The sequence below is a fragment of the Hirundo rustica genome, chromosome 17 (assembly GCF_015227805.2).
Source record: "Hirundo rustica isolate bHirRus1 chromosome 17, bHirRus1.pri.v3, whole genome shotgun sequence".
NCBI classification, from domain to species: Eukaryota; Metazoa; Chordata; class Aves; order Passeriformes; family Hirundinidae; genus Hirundo; species Hirundo rustica.
Genome location: NC_053466.1, coordinates 4,138,251 through 4,157,071, shown reverse-complemented (window position 1 = coordinate 4,157,071; position 18,821 = coordinate 4,138,251). Strand labels below are relative to the sequence as shown.

At 52.8% G+C, this 18,821-nt stretch overlaps 1 protein-coding gene across 1 annotated transcript; it reads left to right on the top strand.

The window, feature by feature from the left end:
• Positions 1–3,550: 3,550 nt before the first annotated feature.
• On the top strand, positions 3,551–18,378 carry FOXN4 (forkhead box N4). Its single transcript, XM_040081322.1, has 9 exons — positions 3,551–3,633; positions 13,067–13,230; positions 14,420–14,529; positions 14,618–14,767; positions 14,918–15,045; positions 15,741–15,837; positions 15,928–16,135; positions 16,954–17,313; positions 18,128–18,378. The coding sequence occupies exons 1-9, from the start codon at positions 3,551–3,553 to the stop codon at positions 18,376–18,378; spliced, it is 1,551 nt and encodes a 516-aa protein (XP_039937256.1).
• The last annotated feature ends 443 nt before the right edge of the window (positions 18,379–18,821 follow it).

Sequence of the window (18,821 nt, the reverse complement as noted above, 5' to 3'; positions counted from 1 at the left end):
TCCCTGTTTTACCTCTATTGTTGTATTGCACTATTTGTTCACTACAAAGTTGTTAGACCAAAGAAAGGAAGAAGTTAATTGCTGAACAATGTTGATATAAAGGCTATATGTGATTTTTTCATGCCTCCAAATAAATCAGACAAAGATCGAATCAACAGAAATACCTAAATGCACATTAATAATCACTAAAAATAACTTCATTTGTGACAGGTTAATTCAAAGTATTCCTTAACTGAGATAAGGATAACTACGAATACAACCAGAAATTGTCCATATCTTGTGTTCTTATATTTTAAATCACAGAAAGAAACGGAGCTGATGGATGCCAGGAGAAAATACATCTCAGTATCCCTTTCCATGCCGTCCCCATCATTTCTCCAGCCTGAGAGGAACTGGTGAGAAAACACCAAAAACAAGGAGAAAAAAAACCCCCAATTTTTTAAGCATCCAGCCATCAGCCTGCAGTAGTCCTGCAGCTCCAGCTTGGAGCTGACCTGATGGAACACGGAACAGCCTGGGGCTCCCTGGGCTACGGAAGGGGCTGAAACAAGATGAGTTTTAAGGTCCCTTCCAACCCAAACCCGTTCTGTGCCTCCACGAATTCCTCAGAGCTCTGTCCTGTCCAATTCCAGCACCTCCAAGGGCAGGGACCCAAAACTTCCCGGTGCCCCTCGCGGTGTTGGACTTCCCCCATTGTGAAAACGCTCCTTGCACCAGTTTACTGGAATTTTCCTTGTCGGAACTTGCTCCTGCCCCTGCAGGTGTTTGGAGAACCAAGCCCTTTATCCCTCCCCGTTGCGGGTGAAGCTCCCCCGGAGAGCAAACGGGGCAGGAGCCACCCTTCGCTCCTCTCCTGGCGCAATCCCGCCCTTCCAAGGTCTGCAAATCCCCCGAGAGGGAGAACCAGCGTGGAATGTGTCCCTGCGAGGAAAGCAGCCAGGGGAAACGCTCAGCACAATGTCCTGAGCGGGCTCCAAGGAGATCCGGAGGGAACGTTGTGTTTTATCCGAGCCCCTCCTGCAAATATTCACCCACGGGAGCGCATTTTTTTAAAAGTGTTTTTTTTAAGTTACAGGGTAAGGATGTGGCGGCTCTGGGATGACCTTTTAATGAGTTACAGCCCAGCGTTAATTAATGCAGCCTGCAATTAAGGGGACACTTGCGACCGTGCAAACTCCGTGCCTGAGGCTCTGCCACTGCTGCGACTTTTGCTCTTATTTCAGTTCTCCTGAGGTGCCTGATAAAGGCATTGATTCGTAGAAGCATTGATTAATCTCCGCTTCTATTGACAGCAATTAACAGGGAGAGGTTTGACGCTCATCAAAGTGAACAGATTCTCATTAAGAGCAGGGAAAAAAAATATGTCTTCACGTTTCCTCCCCTCCATAGTCTGTGGTAAACTGGCAAGCACGAGGAAGCACATTTATCATGGATCTTGTGGGCTTTCGTTGTGCAAGGATATTGGGAGTATTTCCACATCCCAGCTTTGCTGTGCAGAGCCCAAAGGACCCGGTGTCATCACTGGTGTCAAACTGCCTCTGCTTAAAGGCCACTCTCCTGATAGGGCCCCTGTTTGGATGATGGGCTTACAGGAAATAAAATAATCTGGTCTCAAGAAAAGACCTGGACAGTCCAAGCCAGTGTTTTCTGGGGCTGGATCTGTGCTGATGCGGGGTTTGACCTTGGTTCAGAGGTTTGATCCACGTCTCTCTGGTAGTTTTGGGTAACACTGTCCCAAATTCATGTCACTGTCATCAGACTTCACTCTCTGACGGCTGAACCACGCTTTAAAAACCCCTGGTGAAAGACGAGGCAGAATTACTGCGCTCAGAATGAACGATTCTCTTTCTTCTATCAGATTGCTCCAAACCCCATCCAACCCGGCCTTGGACACTTCCAGGGATCCAGGGGCAGCCACAGCTTCTCTGGGCACCTTGTGCCAGGGCCTCAGCACAGTTCCATCCTCATCCCTCCCACCCTCATCCCTCACCTCCCGCAGCGCTGAGGCTCAGCCCCGGGCTTTCCCGGCTCCCTTCCCGCGGCCATCCCGGCACCGGCGGCGGGTGGGGACAGTCGGGGACAGTCGGGGACAGGCGGGGACAGCTGGGGACAGTCGGGGACAGTCGGGGACAGCCAGGGACAGTCAGGGACAATCAGGGACAGTCGGGGACAGTCGGGGACAGCCAGGGACAGCCAGGGACAATCAGGGACAGTCGGGGACAGTCAGGGACAGGGGCTCCGGCCGCTCCCTCCGCTCCGCTTCCCGCAGCACCGAGCGGGGCACCGAGCACCCGGCACCGACCGCTCAGCACCGAGCACCGGTACCGGGCACCGTGCACCGGTACCGGGCGTTGGGCACCGGCTCCCCCGAGCCGCTCCCTCGGCGCCGCTCTCCTCCCACCGGTGCCCGTTTGAATCCCTCCCCCTCCTCCCTGCGGAAAGTTGCACGAAGTTGGGTTCATCTGGAGGGGGGGGGTGTTTTTTCCCCCCCTCCCCTCCTCTCCCCTCCCCTTTTTATCGGCCGCTCTCCACCGGGACGCGCCGCCCGCCCTGCCCGTGCCGGTGCCGCGGGGCGGGGGCACCGGGGGCGGCTCTGCCCGGCCCTGCCCCGGCGCTGACCCCAGCCCGGGCCGCGCATGCTCGGGGCTGGACAGCTCCGGAGAGGGAAATTTAAACCGGGGCCGGAGCGCGGCCCCGCCGCCGGCCCCGCGCACCGAGCGCCCGCCGAGCTCCGGGCGGCCCCGGGGCCCCGCACGGCAGGTTGGTGCACGGGGGGTGGGGGGTCGGGGATGGGGACCCCCGGGCTCCTTCCATCCGTCCATCCATCCATCCTTCCATCCGTCCATCCATCCATCCATCCGTCCGTCCATCCCCGGCTGGGATTCCCAGCGCTCGCTCCATCCTAAAACCCCCCGGGCTCTTCCATCCCCGGGCCAGCGGGTTTTGGGGACCCGGTCTCCCCCTGAACGCTGGAGGCAGTGGGTCTGTTGTCTTTCCGGGCTCGCTCCGTCCCCGCTGGGGGTTTCTCCCTGGTTCCCTCCGTCCCTGGGGCAGCGGTTTGGGGATTTTTCCGGGTTCCCTTTCTATCCGCGGGGCTGGGAACCACCAGGCTCCCTCCATCCGTGGGGCAGCGGCTCTGGGATTCTCCCGGGCTCCCTTTCCATCTCTGCGCGTCCAGGGCTGGGATCTCCCGGTTCCCCTCATCCCCTGTCAGCCCGGACCGCTGCAGCTCCCGCAGCTTTTTCATCCAAAATGCGTCGGATGCGGTTTGGGGGGGGTGAGAGCAGCCCCAGGCGGGAGCGCTCCCGGCTGGCTCGGTGCTCCCGGTACCCTCAGTCCCTGTCCGTAGCTGTCCCTCCCTCAGGGGTCCCTGTCTGGGATGGGATTGTCCCCCGTGAAGCGTTTCCCTGCCTTTCCCGGTGCCGGTGCCGGTGCCGGGCTGTGCCGTGCCCCGGTGCCGGGGCTCGGGCGGGGTCGGCGGCTCCCGCCGCTGCTGAAGTGCTGGATAGCTACTGCCGCTGACCGCTGCCTTCCGCTGCTTCCCCAGGAGATGATAGAGAGCGATATCCCGTCCATAATGTCAGGAATCATCAGGAACCCAGGGCAAAACCACCACCCCTCGCAGGAGTACAGGTGAGCTTTTATCCGTCCCAAAAGGCGCGCCGCTCGGGCACAGCTGCCAGCTCCTGTTGCTTCCTCCTTGTTTCCTAAAAAATCTTTTTAGCACGCAGGAATCCACTTTTCTTCTTCTTCTTTATTATTATTTTTTTTTTAACTATCTGAATAATTATCCACTCTAAATCGGTTTCTAAGGCTGATGAGCGGTTACAATGCATTCCTTATGGAGAAACGTCCCTGCTCAAAGTATTCACAACGGTGGCGTTTGGGTGAAGGCTGGGCTTGATAATCTTGGAGCTCTTTTACATCCATAATCGTTCTACAATTCCACGATTCTCTGATTTTGATGCCAAACACACCTCCAAAACCTCGGGCTGACCTCTCTCTCTAAACTCTCTGTCCTGTGCGAGCGCTGCCACAGAAGGATGCTCGGGTGAAAATACAACAAATTAAAAGTTCCCTTGCCCATCACTTTTTTGAGATTGCTGTGGAGCAGTCATGGGGAGACCAAACAAGAGACACTGGAGGAGTTTTTAATTAAAACGTGTAGCCCTCCAGAGCACTGACACCTCAAAGGGATTTTAATAGGGGTGGGAAGGAACCTGGCTGTGCCAAGAGCCTTTCAGAATTGAATTTACCTGCGCCACCGTGCCTCCATTTATCACCTGAAAGCATTGTTAGAGGTTCCGGGAGGGTTCTGCGCGAGTTCCAGAGCCCTGGGTTACCTTAGGTTACATTTTGTCACATGACGCCGAGCTCCAAGAAACGCAGAACGCACAGGGCACGTCCCAGCTCCCACCACAAAACACAAAGCAAACCAGGAGAGAATGAATCCCTTTTGTTTTTAATGACACAATGAGCACGGAGGGACTCCTTCCTCCCAGCCTGAAGGGGTCTGGAGCCTTTCCTGGGGCTGCTGCAGGTATTCTTCCCCCTGCCTCTTTCTATTCAAAATGCAAACGCTGCAGCGCAGCCTCTTGCAGCTCAGCGAGGGATTTGTTTTAGTCCCTGCAGCCTCTGGGGAAAAGGTTTGTGGCTCTGGCTTTTTAATTTTCTTTTTTTTTTCTTTTTTTTTTTTTGCTTTTTACCAAGGCGCTGTTTGCTCTGGGCATTTTTCTCGGCTACGTAAATATTGGTGAAGAAATTATTTGGGATTTAAGGAAGGGTGTGGGTGAGAGGGACTTCTGGGGACGTGGATTCAAGGCTGGATCTTCAGTGCGCTGCAGAGCTCCTCACCTTAACAAAGCCCCCTTTTTAGGGAGAGAACTATTCTTTAACTCAGAGCTGCAGGGAAAAAAAAAAAAAAAGAAAAAAAAAAAAAAAGGATTTTTGGGGGGGGAAGAAAGATAGGATTTCTCTTACTGCAGTAAAAAAAATCATAACTTTCTTCTTGACCTCTTTTTAAAAGCCAGCTTTGGGTCCTCCGTGAAACATTTTGAGCTCAGCTCTCTAAAGTTTTTCACCCGCTTGCGATTTCCTTACCGCGGCTTTAAAACCAATTACTTGACCTCGTTTAATAGCGGCAAATTCTGATAAAAATGCATAAAATCCGAACCGCACCATAAACGCGGGGCAGCATTTGTCCTGCTTCATGAGAAAACACTTTGGATTATGTAAAAGAAAATCTTTTAGACTGAATGATTTTAAGAAAAGAATAGACCTGTCAAATTCTATCAGCTCTGTTTACTCTCCTGCTGTCACCACAGCCCAAGACTGGAACCCGGAGTCCCGAGTTCTCCATGGGGGAGCATCAAGGCTCCACAAAATGGGGAATGGCCTCCAATTAGCGAGAGGGAGGCTGGGGCTGCGCTGAGAATGCTCCTCTGTCTCATTTGGAATCTTTCAATGGGACAGTTGGACTCGGAGGAGCCCCGGCTCTGCCGCGAGGAGGAAAAGTTGGGAAGGGAGGGGATCAAACCCCCGGACACCCATCGGTCTGCAGGCAGATTATGTTTACAGCTGGAAAACTTGGGGTTTTGTTTTTATTTTTTTATTATTTTTTTTTTCGTGGGGGGAGGGTATTTTTTGGGTTTTTTTTTCGTAAAATCCGACCTCAGCAGATCTTTGAAATGCGCAGCTCCGAAATTGCAGTAAATTTGCCGTGGTGACGAGGCTCGGGCTGCTTTTGGCCACTGTGGGAAATCCCGGGAGTTTTTGCACCCCAGCAAAGCGATTTTAGGCAGATCTCTCTCCCGCCAGTGCCGCTGTGGGATGTAAAACAGCGCAGGGATGACTAAGGGCCATCAGATCTCCTCCACTGCCTGGATGCAACGCAAAATAATTCTTTATTTTAGCAGCTGCCTTTCTAAGTTTCCTACAGAAAATACCATCACATCCAATATATTCATCCTTGTAGGGCTGACAAATATTCCTGATGGTTCCACATCGCACTTAAGGGAATGCAATTGGGGAATTGCAACACAGCGGGATTCTTTTTAACCCCCAGCACTTCACCCTCGTTAATCATAGTTAATAATTTAACATGTTTCAGTGTCACTATTTGGATTTCAAATCACAGCACAGGCAGACCACAAGTTTTCTAGGCAGTGGTGGCTGGTGGTTGTTTCAGCACGGAGCTGTGCAAATTATAGGAGACTTTTTCCATGGAATTTATGGGCTGACTCCTGGGAATCCAGGTTCTTCAGCTCCTGGGCGCCGTGGCCTTCAAGCAATATTTTGAATTGAAATGTGGAATCTGACATTTTGATTTTAAGATCTGATTCAACAACATTTGGTGTAAGAACCACATTTCTAATTTATTTTTGTGTGTTATTACATATTTCCAGTTGACAGAAGCCTTGTCAGGAGTCTTTTGAAGGCCTTTTCTATATGTTAAACAGGAATTAAGCCTTAAATAGATCTATTTTTGATCAAAAGGTGTTAATCATTAATAATTCAATATATTAGTGGATTATATTGTCCTTTACCCCATATTAATTATCTCCCTGATTCTTAAAAATTTGTCCATATTCATTAGCTCATTAGTCTGAGCAATCTTTTGCCATAATTACTTTATGTCGCCATAATTTCGTGGAAAATCAGATTAAGAAGCACAGGACTGCAGTACTCCATAAATTCCAGATGCGACAGCATTCCAGTGGGGAAAAAGATGACAAATCTCTAATCTGAGCACATTTTAGCTCTAAACTCTGCCCTCACGTTTGGGGTTCTTTTAGCCCTGGGGTTTGTGGGGAGGAAGCGACACCTCTGTCCCCGTGGATGGATGGATGGATGGATGGATGGATGGATGGATGGATGGATGGATGGATGGATGGATGGATGGGAGTGTGCACACAGAAGGTTACAAATGCATCACTAACAACACCCTAATTGTTCCTGGAGAAAATGCCAGTGTCCATTCCCGTGACATTCCCGTGCGTGTCTGACAGGGGCTGAGATAATGACTCCGAGTGCCGCAGGAATTCCAGCACGGGAGTTGCTTCATTCTTTAAAAAAAAAAAAAAAAAGAAGTGAGAAACCTCTCCAAGGAATCAGTCAAACTGGATTGATTTAAGTGGATTAGCACAACTGTTTCCTCGGCACTACTCCTGAAATGTGCTGATCTGGAGGAATAAAAATTTGCGGCTTCTCCCAAAGTCGTGCGGTGGCGGCGGAGCCGGGAGGGGCTGGTTTGGGGCAGCACCTCGGGGTGAACAGCTTCTGTCACCTCAGAAACGGTGCTTGGCCAAAACAGGGAAAGAGAAAGGGAATTGGGACTTTCGCAGCGTTCCTGGGGGGTCTCAGAGGGTCGCTGCACTCACTGACCAGTGCAGGAAGAGGAGCTGCTGCAGACCCAGCGACTGGGGGGGTTCTGAGAACCCTGCCCGGGGTCAGGCTGCAGAGCTGATATTCCCTTCACACCACACTGGCACAGAGCTCCAGTGCTAGAGAGCAGCAATTTCCAAGGAAAAAGCCGCTTCCCTGTCCGACCATGGTGCTGTTTTTAATATAAAACATTCCCGTAGTCCCTGGTGCCTCAGCGCGTTTTGCTCGGTCTGACATCGGTCCAAGGTTCGATCTTTGCATTTTTTTTGGCCTGGGATTTTTTTTACCAAACAGGTTCCAGGGTCAGGTCCCAGCTGCATTTGGCAAATCCCGGCCCAGGGGTGGTTAGAGCAGAGCAGGGAAGGAGCGGCTGGCGCGGCGCTGCCATCGCCCCTCGCTTCCTCTCGGGTTTAAGCATCACACATTTCACTGCAATCCAGTTTGCACTGATCCCGCAGCAAACTGGTGTAATGGGGGTTGTGAAATGCGCACCTGGGGTGGATAAAAGGCTCCAGGAGTGCAGCTGTAGCCTGTTCCTAGCACCAAGTACCTTTGCAGGAGGTTTTCGGAGAGTCCAGGGCGGTGCAAGGAAAGGAGACTGTCACCACCTGCCAGGTTAATGATGCTATTTGCTTTTTCCTCACTAGTTTTGGTTCTGATAATGCAGTGTTTCTTGAGTTAGAGATAAGGAGGGGCTCCCTTTGTCCCTGGAAAGCTGCTGAATTTCTGTTCTGATTTCCTGCGAGGCCAGAAATAACTCAGGGATCTTGAAGAGGGGAGAGGGGTGGGATGATGGTTTGGGACTGGGTGTGTGCTGCGCCTGCAGGAGGAATCACCGAACAAAAACTCTGGGAGCTGCTGGGAAAAGCAGGAGAGGAGCTGGGGCGGGAACAACCTGAGAGGGGCAGCTGGTTGTGAGTGTGGAAACCAGAAAACAGCGGGGGAAAAAAGCACCTGGGAGGCAGGAAAATGGGAGGGGAAGGACGTAAAGGGAAGGAGGGGAGCAGGTGGAATGAGGAGCTAAAGGAGATGGGGGAGTGGAATCCTTCAGTAAAGCAGGGGACAGCTCTCACCAAGGACACAGTCACAGTACAAATCCTTGCCTTGTCTTGCCTGTAAAAACTCCCTGTGCTCGTCCTGAGGATCTTGTGTAACCCCAAAGGAAAACGTCACTTCTGGAAGAGGTTTTCTTCGGACTCTTCCTGTCCAACTGCCCCTCGCTGGATAAACCATTGCAAACAGCTAATTAAGAACCCATCACCCGATTGCTCCTGCCTGGTGAGCAGTTGTGTCACCTGAGCCTGGGCTAAAACTCAGGTGGCAATGCTGGAAATGGGGAAAAATCCTGTCCTTTGAGTGAGACTTAAAACTGTGGGATATCCCAAGGGCAGCTGCAGGGTTTTGGCCTGGCTTTGTTTCAGATGGAGCTGACGGGGTGTTGAGGAGATGGTCCTTACAGTCTCCAGGCACGGGTTCAGCATCCCGTGCAGTGTGGAGGTGGATAATCCATGGATAGTTCCCCTGGCAGTGGTTCCTGAGCTGAGGAACCACCTCAGATCCAGCTGCCTCCAACAGCTCGGCCTGGGGGAAAGTGGCACAGTCCTGCTGGCGAGCACAGACCCAGATCCAGCTCTGGTGTTAAATTCCTGCAAGGTCAGGCCAGGAATGACTCCAGTTCCATGCTGTGCCAGCAGGATGCTCTTGACGGCGGGGAGAAAAAGGTGAAGACACCTTTAGGGAGCTGTGAGTGAGGATTTTGTGCTGTTCTCAGGCTCTAGTGAATTTTGCCAGGTGAGCCCAGCATCAGCTCTGGAAAAGGGTCTCATTCCAAGGTGTTCCTGATCCAACATTACCCTGATGGGATAAATATTTTGGGCAGATAACTCCAGAGCAGATTGTAAAGACCAACAGTGCCACGGAGCGTTTCCCTATCACATCCAGTTTTCCAGGCACTTTCCAGGGGAGGATCTGTGGATCAGCATCCTGGGACACACAGCAGAACTGGGCTTTAAATCCTCGGCTCCCTCCGGATTCCCATCCTTACAGCTGCCTTTCTAGGAGGGAAACAGAGGCAGGAGGTGTTTTCCTGCAGGGAGTTGAAGGCAGAGGGGTAAAAGTGGAGTTGCATCATTTCACCACACCTCGAAAAATAACACCACGTTTGCAACACGTTCTTGGGGCTGCACCTTCCCCTTCCCGGGGTTCGGTGGCTCCGTGGCTGTTCCAGGAGCCCTGGGAATGAGCAGGGGAGGCTCAGCAGTGCATTAATTACAGCCTATCGCTATTTATCTCATTTACATGCGCTGAAAGGCTGCTTTTACCACAGTGCCCCATTGTGCCAGGGGCTGTGAACACCCAGCCAAAGGCAGGAGCTCTGACTCCTGGAGTTTGTCCTCCTGGAGTTAGTTTGTCCTCCTGGAGATTGTTCTCCTGGAGTTTGTCCTCATGGAGTTTATCCTCCTGGAGTTTGTCCTCTTGGAGTTTATCCTCCAATTTGAGACGAGCAGGGTGGTGGTGGGGAGCAGAATCCAATCCCACCTGGTATTCCAACATGTCCTTGTGGATCCGTAGCTGTCCTGGCACAGGCAGTTTCCAGGTCAGGAAGAGTGAACCCCAGGAGATGACAATGCTGGTTATTCCCGTGTTTGGCTTTCTCTTTTTTTGCAGATAAATTAGAAATTCTTGGCTGAAAGCAGGGCACACATTGAGCCTGTGGCCTGGGAGATGTGCTGGGTATCCCTGAGCTTTTAAAACTCCTCAGCAGGCAGCAATGGGAATTCTTTAAAATTTCACCTTCTTTAGGGCATGAGCGATCTCAACTGAGATCGTGACAGAAACCATGAGAGATTGGTTTTGAAGGCAGCCTCAAGAATAATCCTTAAACTTGAAACCATGGAATCCTAGAATTATCAAATCATGGAATCACGGAATCGCAGAATCCCAGAACGGTTTGGGTTGGAAGTGACCTCACATATCTTGTTTCCATCCTCTGCCACGGGCAGGGATGTAATTCTGATTGAATTTGCTTTCTCCCCCATTTTTTGACAGAATGTTGATCTGGTAACTAGCAAATTCATTTTTTAAAAAAAAGAAAAAAAACGAGTAGTGAACAGGCTGAGGTGGTTTGGGAAGGGAAGGGAAGGGAAGGGAAGGGAAGGGAAGGGAAGGGAAGGGAAGGGAAGGGAAGGGAAGGGAAGGAAGGGAAGGGAAGGGAAGGGAAGGGAAGGGAAGGGAAGGGAAGGGAAGGGAAGGGAAGGGAAGGGAAGGGAAGGGAAGGGAAGGGAAGGGAAGGGAAGGGAAGGGAAGGGAAGGGAAGGGAAGGGAAGGGAAGGGAAGACCATTAACTTTGAGAAAGAGCCATCTTGCACCCTTGCCTAGTTATTAAACACCATTGCATCCCCATATCTGTCTAAAACATCCTGATGACAACGACAGCGATTTCCCAGCTGATACCAGACCCTTTCCTTTCCCCTTTTCCCGTCCCTGCAGTGGGTGCTGAGTGGGGACACGCAGTTCCCCCTTCCGAGGGCCTCCCCCGCCGCGGGGCTGTCGGGGAGCCGCGGGCTGGGAGCATCCCGGGTGAGGATGAGGAAGGAGCCGGGGATGCCGCCCGAGGCGGCGGGCGCTGACCCCGTTCGTGCCGGCGGCTCCGGCAGGGCGCGGGGGTGCCAGATGGCGAGGGGACGTGTGTTGTGTGTCGCCTGTCACCCGGGCAGATTAATGGGAGGATTGTAAGAAGGGCAGGGGGAGCGGGGGCAGGACAATTAAGCGGGGTCCCCAAAGACAATGGGGGACACGTGCCGGGGGCGGCGGGCGTTGGGCGCACAAAGCGCCGGCGGCTCCCCCTCAATGGAACCAACTGTTGCAAACGACCCCCGAGCCTGCCCGCTTTTTCAAATCATTTCATGCCCCTTGTTTTCTTCCAATCCAGCCAATCTCCGCGCCGGGAGAGCCGTCACCTGATGGGCTCTTTCTTTTTTTTTTTTTTCTTTCCCTTTTTTTTTTCCCCTTTCCTTTTTTTTTTTTTTTTTTTTTTCCCTTCCTTTTTCTTTTATTTTTCTTTTCCTTCCCCCCCCCCCCTTTTTTTTTTTTTTTTTTTTTAAATGGATTGAAGTCCCCCGGCCTCACGAAATAACTGAAGGGCGTAACCATGGCAATGCTAATTATTGCCCTATAAGTACAGTAGGAGAGAGAGCACGGGGTAGGCTGGAGGGAGATTTGAAGAGGTTTTGTTGTGTTGTTTGTCTTTTTTTTTTTTTTGGCCAGGGTTTGAGCTTTTGGCTCTCGGTCCTGTGTTGATTTCCACCTCCCCTTCCCCCCCCCTCTCCTTTTTTTTTTTTCTTTACAAAATCTTTTTGCAAACAAACAGAGTTTTGCTTTAAAAATCTCCCCGACAGTGGTTCAGGGAGCTTTGATAGGTGTTTCTGGAATTCCTGAATAGAGGAGCTGAAACCTCCCGGGCAGGCAGGCGCTGGGGTTCTGCCTTGTTCTTTTAAGCTGATTTTAGAGTCGTGTAAAACATAAAAGATGCTTCAGCAAGAGACCAGATTTATTTAAGGTTTCTGCAGCATCAGTTGGCAGCAGACACACATCAGCAGCAGACACCGCTTTAACACACCTCTCAGAGCTCTTGAAAGCAAAAGGGTTTGAAAGCAAAACCAACCGCATCCAACTAAATTGTGCTCTTCTGAGAGGTAAAGATGTTTTCCTGGATCTGAACCCCTTTCGGTTTACCCTGGGTGTCAAATGACAACTTCCTGACATCTCCTAATTACTGCTTTACTCCTCAAGGTACCAGTGACTCCCGTAGTACTGTTTCACACGAATTAATTAATTTAGCCTTTCACTTGCAAGAGTTCTTGTATTGACTTCAGCGGGGAGTTTGGACCACACAGGAATTTTTGAGTACTGTAAATAGATTCCAATATTCCCGTTTTGTACCACAGGCTCTGTCAGAAGCAAAGCAAAGCAGGTGATCTGCAGCATGTAAAAGGTGTCAGAAGCAGAGCTTTGAACCAAAAGCAGCCTGTCACAGCCGTGCCTGGCAGATGCGGTGCCTCCAGTCCCAAACCTTTCATTCTGCAACTTTACTCTGTCAAAAACTGCCTAAAAATTGGCGGTTTTTAAGCCTCAGTAACTTCCTGTATCTGAATGGAAGATATCAGCAGTTCAGTCTGTGAAGTTCTTTCTGTGCAGCTGCTGATCTGTCACCACCGACAGGATCCAGTGGCTGGGAAAAGCTTTTCCAGGGGTCCCAGCAGCAGCACAGACATTCCAAGGCTCTGGGTTGCAGGGTTAATACAGAATGATCAGGTTCAAAGTCCTGGTTTCTCCCCCACCAGAGCCAAACAAGTGAAAATTTCCGACAGATGTGAAAATAAGGAATCAGTTTGGGTTTGTTTCCAGGCAGTTTCTCTGCTGGGTTCCTTACTCCCCTACAAATGCTCCACAGGAGGTTTTCTTCACCAGAAGGTTTCAGACTGGACAAAGGAACACAAGAACGGGTAAAGGGTGTCAGGAACCAGATGTGAAACCACCAGGCACATCTGGATTTGGATAGAGAATTCCAGCCTGGTGGTTTTCCCCACTGTCCTACCGGAGCTTTGGCACCCCAGCCATCTCTCTCCAGGGATAACGCAGCCCCATCCCTGCTCCCTGCTAAACCTTCCCTGCTGCTTTGCAGACTCCTGGCTTCAGACCCGTCCCAGCTGAGCGAGGATGAGCTCCCAGGGGATCTGCAGTCCCTGTCCTGGCTGACATCCGTGGATGTGCCCCGGCTCCAACAGATGGCCAGTGGGAGGATGGATTTCAGCCTGGGGGCCCAGAACGCCATGCTCCAGCAGACAGGTACTGTTGGGAAGTGGGAATAGGGAATAACTGCTCCTGAAACAGCACGGCCTGCCACTCCCCCTCAGGCTCCCTCCTCCTAGCCTTTTACATTTTGCTTCCTGTCCAAAGACCTGGAGCTTGTTGGCTTCTCACAAGGGCTCTGCTGGTGCCTTGCCCTCATTCCCAGAGGGAGAGAGCTCCAGCACTGGCAACACTCAGATCCCGTGGGGAATTCTACTCAGTGCAGCTGCTGGCACTTTGTTGGGCTGAGGTATTTTAAGTCCGGAGGTTTCAGAGGTTTTCAGCGGCTCTGCAATTAGGAAATTAGACAATTAATCTTTCTGCTTTGTTCCAACGCCGGTAAAACGAAGGGCACCTCGTTTACCTCGCGCCGCTTTGCTCCCCGCAGCCTCGCAGCGCGTGTTGGTCGAACTCCTTTCCTCCCCTTGTGAACATCCTTTAGGTAAACACACATTCCGCAGGGAGGGCTCAGCGTGTCACCCCTCCTGCCTGGGAGCACGAATCCAGGCGACGCTGAACGTGCGGTTTCTCCTTTGAAAGACACCGTGTCTGTGTCACCACCGCGGGCTGGCCGACAGCCGCCGCCCCTCCTGCCCTGCCGGACGAGTTTGGGGGGCGGCTGATGTCATCCGGGCAAGCTGTGAAATGCCCTGGGGATGGGAAGCCAGAGAGGGTGGGCTCTCCGGAGCTTCCCCGTGTTCAGCAGCGTGTGTTGAGCTGTGACTGGGATACGCAAAGCAATCACACGTAGACGAGAAATTTCGCAGGGCAGAGTTGTTCCTCCGAGAGAGCCAAGGCCGAGAACCAAGGCGGAGAGCCCTCTGCCTGTTTATTTCTTACTTTTTATACATTTGTGGGTCTGGCTGGGGATTGGCTTCCGGAGTTTTCACCCCTCAGCCGAATGGCCAGGCCAACCGTCAGTTACAATTGTTTTCAGGTTAGAAATATGCAAACAAAGGACAGAGAACGAAAAACAAAGGATTTGTTTAGGTTACATCTGTGGGAAAAGGTAGAAACTGCTCCTAATATTGTACAGTAGCTAAAAAGTCTGACTCCATTTTATGAACAATCAAAAGGCTTTAAAAAACTCAGAAAAACCAGGGTGACATTGAGCCCCAGCGCCAGCCCCCTTTCCCTGAACTGCGCTTCCATGGGAGCATTCCTCGCCTTCCTCTCTCCGCGCCAGGTGCTGTGGGGAGCACGATGCACTCGACACCCGGAGCGATGATCCACGTCCAGGCCAGCCTCCCACAGGGAATCCTGGGCCTCAATTCCATTTCGACACACGGAGCCAATGTAAGAGCGGGCCTCGATGGCTCGTTATTGCCCCAGCTCCTGGGACAGGGCGTTGGTAATTCCTTGACTGTTGTGTTTCTCTCGGCAGATGAGCCCCTACGCCGTGGGTGGTCAGCTGTCCCCCGGTTTGCAAACACAGCAACAGCTCTTCCCTCCTCCCCCTCCTCCTCCTCCTCCTCCTCCTCCTCCTCCTCCTCACTCCCAGCAGGTGTTTGCCCTGGCCCAGAACCCCCAGCAGGTACTGGTATGTGCTCGTTGTCTGTCTTGAAGTACCTGCCGAGATCAAATCTTTTTTTGCCTTTTAAAAGAAAACCAAAACACCCCCTAAACCTGCACGCCCGCGGGGACTGTGCGTCCAACACTTCCCTTCTTTTCCCTCTGCGCACAGTGCAACCCAGCAGCGATCTACAACACATCCTACGGGACGCAGCCACACTATCCCCAGCCACGCCTGGCTCCCCACTCTGCCCAGGAACTGCACCCAAAGCATTATCCCAAGCCCATCTATTCCTACAGGTGAGTGTGGAGCAGGAGGCGCGTTGCCTGCAGCCCGTCCTGGGGTGGCCGTGACACGGCAGGGGTGTCTGAGTCCTTCGGAAGGGAACAAAGATCCCCTCGTCCGTGCAGGAGCTCTGTGGAAGCTGCCTGTGAGGGGCAGCAGGAGGGAACAAGCTAAGAAGTTCCTGGAGAGCAGCACAGCATCAGCACAGAGGAGTAAAATCTGAGGGTGACAGGGGAGTGGTCACAGCACCAGGAGAAGAAGGGTCTGGATAATCCTTTTGGGAATGTGCTGTGACTCGTGGGGATGGTGCAGGGCCAGGAGTTGGACTCAGTGATCTTTGTGGGTCCCTTGTGCATCACTTTGTCCTGTGGGTCTGTGACTTCTGAGCCCCTGGGAACAGAAATCCAGGATCCCAGCTGTTTGTGCCTGAAGAGGTGGGTCCAAGGCTGCTAGACCAGAGGAAGGAAGGGAGTGACAGGACAAGAGGAGTTCCCAGTGCCAGAGGCAGGGTTAGGGGGGATATTGGGGAGGAATTCCCTGCCCTGTGAGGGTGGCGAGGCCCCGGCACCCAGAGAAGCTGTGGAAGTGTCCAAGGCCAGGCTTGGAGCAACCTGGGAAGGAGGAAGGTGGCAGGGGGTGGAAGTGGATGAGCTTTAAGGTCCCTTCCCACCCAAGCCGCTCCACGATTCCCGGGTTTCCCTGCCCGCAGCTGTTTGATCGCCATGGCGCTGAAGAACAGCAAGACCGGGAGCCTGCCCGTGAGCGAGATCTACAGCTTCATGAAGGAGCACTTCCCCTACTTCAAGGTACCTGAGCACTCCCGAGCCGGGAAGCGCCACATTCCAGCCCCTTTTCCCCCCCTTTCCCCGTGAACCCCTTCGTGCCCCCCATTGCAGACAGCCCCCGACGGGTGGAAGAATTCCGTGCGCCACAACCTGTCCCTGAACAAGTGCTTTGAGAAGGTGGAGAACAAACTGAGCGGCACGTCCCGCAAGGGCTGCCTGTGGGCCCTCAACCCCGCCAAGATCGACAAGATGGAGGAGGAGATGCAGAAGTGGAAGAGGAAGGATTTGGCTGCTATTCACAGGAGCATGGCTAACCCAGGTAGGGCTGGTGTCCCTCACCCCGCGCTTCCGCGGCATTCCCTGCACGGCTCCGCCGCCTCCGGGGTTACTGCGTGCAAGGAACATTTCAATATCGAGTGACACTTCAATGCACTTTTCGCAGAGAAGCATTTTAATGCTGTTTCTTGCCTGTTCTCCCGCAAAACTCTCCCTTTCCTAAGACGTTTTCTTTTTTATGAAATGGAACCTGATATTATTTATGCTATATTATTATAAATATTGTCTATGTGATATATTTATTTATATTTATATCTGATTTGTTTATAATTTCCTCCCCTTGTTTGTAAAATTTCTAATTTATAAAGCAACATGTTTTCTAAGCTTTCAGGAGCTCAGTATTGACTCTTTTTTGGGAGGGGTTTTTTTGCTACAGAATCAGTAGCATGCAGTCAGTGATAAATTACATGTTATTTGTTTAAAAGCAAAGGGGCCTTCGAAACAGCCAGGAGGGGATTTTTTTTGTTTTTTTGTACTTATTTGGGAGACAAGCAGAATTCTGGGCGTTCCTCTGAGCACAGAGTTCTGCAGCTGGGGGTGAGCTGCCGTCAGGGGTGGCCAGGCTGCTCTGCAGTTTCAGGGTCATTTCTTTAGCTCAGTCAGGGATAACCATGGCAGTGGATTTGGGGAAGGAATTAGGTGGCATTTCTTTGCTGCCTGCCCGGTCACAGCCCGTGCTGGGTCTCATATGGTGACAATTCACGTCATAAATGTGGTCGTGCTTTCCGGCAGTCCCCCAGCTTGAACAAACGGGTTAAAGAGTCTCTTTTCCCAATCTCTTTTCCTCCTTGGAACGGGCAGAGGAGCTGGACAAGCTGATCACTGACAGACCCGAGAGCTGCAGGCGGCCCAACAAGCAGGCAGAGCCCGAGGGGCCCCCCCTGGGCCGGATCTCCGTGTCCCAGCTCCAGCCCCAGCCCATCATGACGCTGTCCCTGCAGTCCCTGCCCCTGCACCACCAGCTCCAGACCCAGGCTCGCCTGGCCCCCAACTCTCCAGCGCCTGCACAAACGCCTCCCCTGCACACCCTGCCCGACATGAGCCACAGCCCCCTGCCCCACCACGCCATGGGACGCGCCCCGGACTTCCCCAACGTGGCGGTGGACATGAGCACGGAGGTGGACGCTCTGGATCCCAGCATTATGGATTTCGCGCTGCAAGGTACGGGGCGAGGGCAGAGCTGGGCTTTGTGGCTATGCTTAGCACTGAACAGCCGAGCAGGATCCTCGGTGGGATGTTCCGGGACGGGGCTGAGCTGGCGCTGGGTGTTGGTGGCTGCAGGGTGATTTCCTGGGTCACCCTCAGTGGGTTTTGTCCCTGTGCCAGGTGGGACAGCGAAGAACCTTCCTGGCTCCAGCGCAGGCACGGCAGGGGGTGGAAGCAGGGGTGTCCAAGCAGCAGGATTTGGGATATCACATCTCTCTGTTCCCGGGAAAACAGCTCTGCTCGTGCTTTGGGGCTCTCCTTGTGTGCAAATAGAACTTCCTTGGTTTGTGCCGTGCCTGACATGGTCCTGGCTAGAGCACAGGTAGAGAGAGAGAGAGGTGCTGTCTGGAAAGGTCTGGAATCACAGGATTTGGGGGGTGATCAGGCACACCTGGTGCCCAGAAAGGTCTGGAATCACAGGATTTGGGGGGGGGATCAGGTACACTTGGTGCCCAGAAAGGTCTGGAATCACAGGATTTGGGAGTGGGGGTCAGGCACACTTGGTGCCCAGGAAGGTCTGGAATCACAGGATTTGGGAGTGGGGGTCAGGCACACTTGGTGCCCAGAAAGGTCTGGAATCACAGGATTTGGGGGGTGATCAGGCACACGTGGTGCCCAGAAAGGTCTGGAATCACAGGATTTAGAGGATCAGACTTGCTGCCCCTTTGCACCACCGTGGTCCCACCCTCGAGCAGCGAGCGAAGCCCTTTAGCTCCAACCCCGGGAGCTGGGGATGTGCTGCTGTGAGCAGGATTCCGTCTTTTTCCAGGGAACATTTGGGAGGAGATGAAAGACGACAGCTTCAGCCTGGACACCCTGGGTGCCTTCAGCAACTCCCCCCTGCATCTCTCCGACTGCGAGCTGGGCACGCCCGGCCTCACGCCCGTGTCCAGCGGCAGCGACCGCTCCTTCTCCGACCTGCAGGTCACTGGCCTTTACACCACCTACACCACCCTGGACAATGTGGCAGCTGCTCAGTACATGAACCCCCAAGGCAACAAACCCATCCCTCTGCTCTGAGCTCGGCACCGTTCCACGGATCCCGAGGGACGGTTCTTCCCCGTGGTGAAAATCCAACCGGGAAGCTCCAAGAGCTCGTCCCGCTTTGGGATGCGCTGGCTGCTTCCAGCGCGTGAGGCCAAAATAAATCAAGCTGGGACTCGGTAGAACCAATTTTCCCCGTGGCAAGGGCACGGACACGCTTGTTGTGGGACCGGGGAGCTCTCTGGAAGGACCTGGAAGGCAGCAGGAACTTTCACTGGAATGTAACTGAGCTAAAAATCACCCAGTCAAGGGAATTAAATTCGTTCCACACCGTGGCGGAGCTGCAGTGTCACCGCTGTCACAGAGGCCACCACAAGCCGAGGGGCTGGCCAGCCCCAAGTTGGTTGATTGTGCCCCTGGTGTGTCCTTTTTTCCGGAATTTGCCAAATTGGACAAAGACCTCCCCCGGTTCCTGGAGA

Coding starts and splice junctions, on each gene's coding strand:
- FOXN4 (XM_040081322.1), top strand. CDS start 3,551: ATGATAGAGAGCGATATCCCGTCCATAATGTCAGGAATCATCAGGAAC. Junction 13,231..14,419: donor CGCCATGCTCCAGCAGACAG/GTACTGTTGGGA, acceptor TCTCCGCGCCAG/GTGCTGTGGGGAGCACGATG. Junction 14,530..14,617: donor TTTCGACACACGGAGCCAAT/GTAAGAGCGGGC, acceptor TTCTCTCGGCAG/ATGAGCCCCTACGCCGTGGG.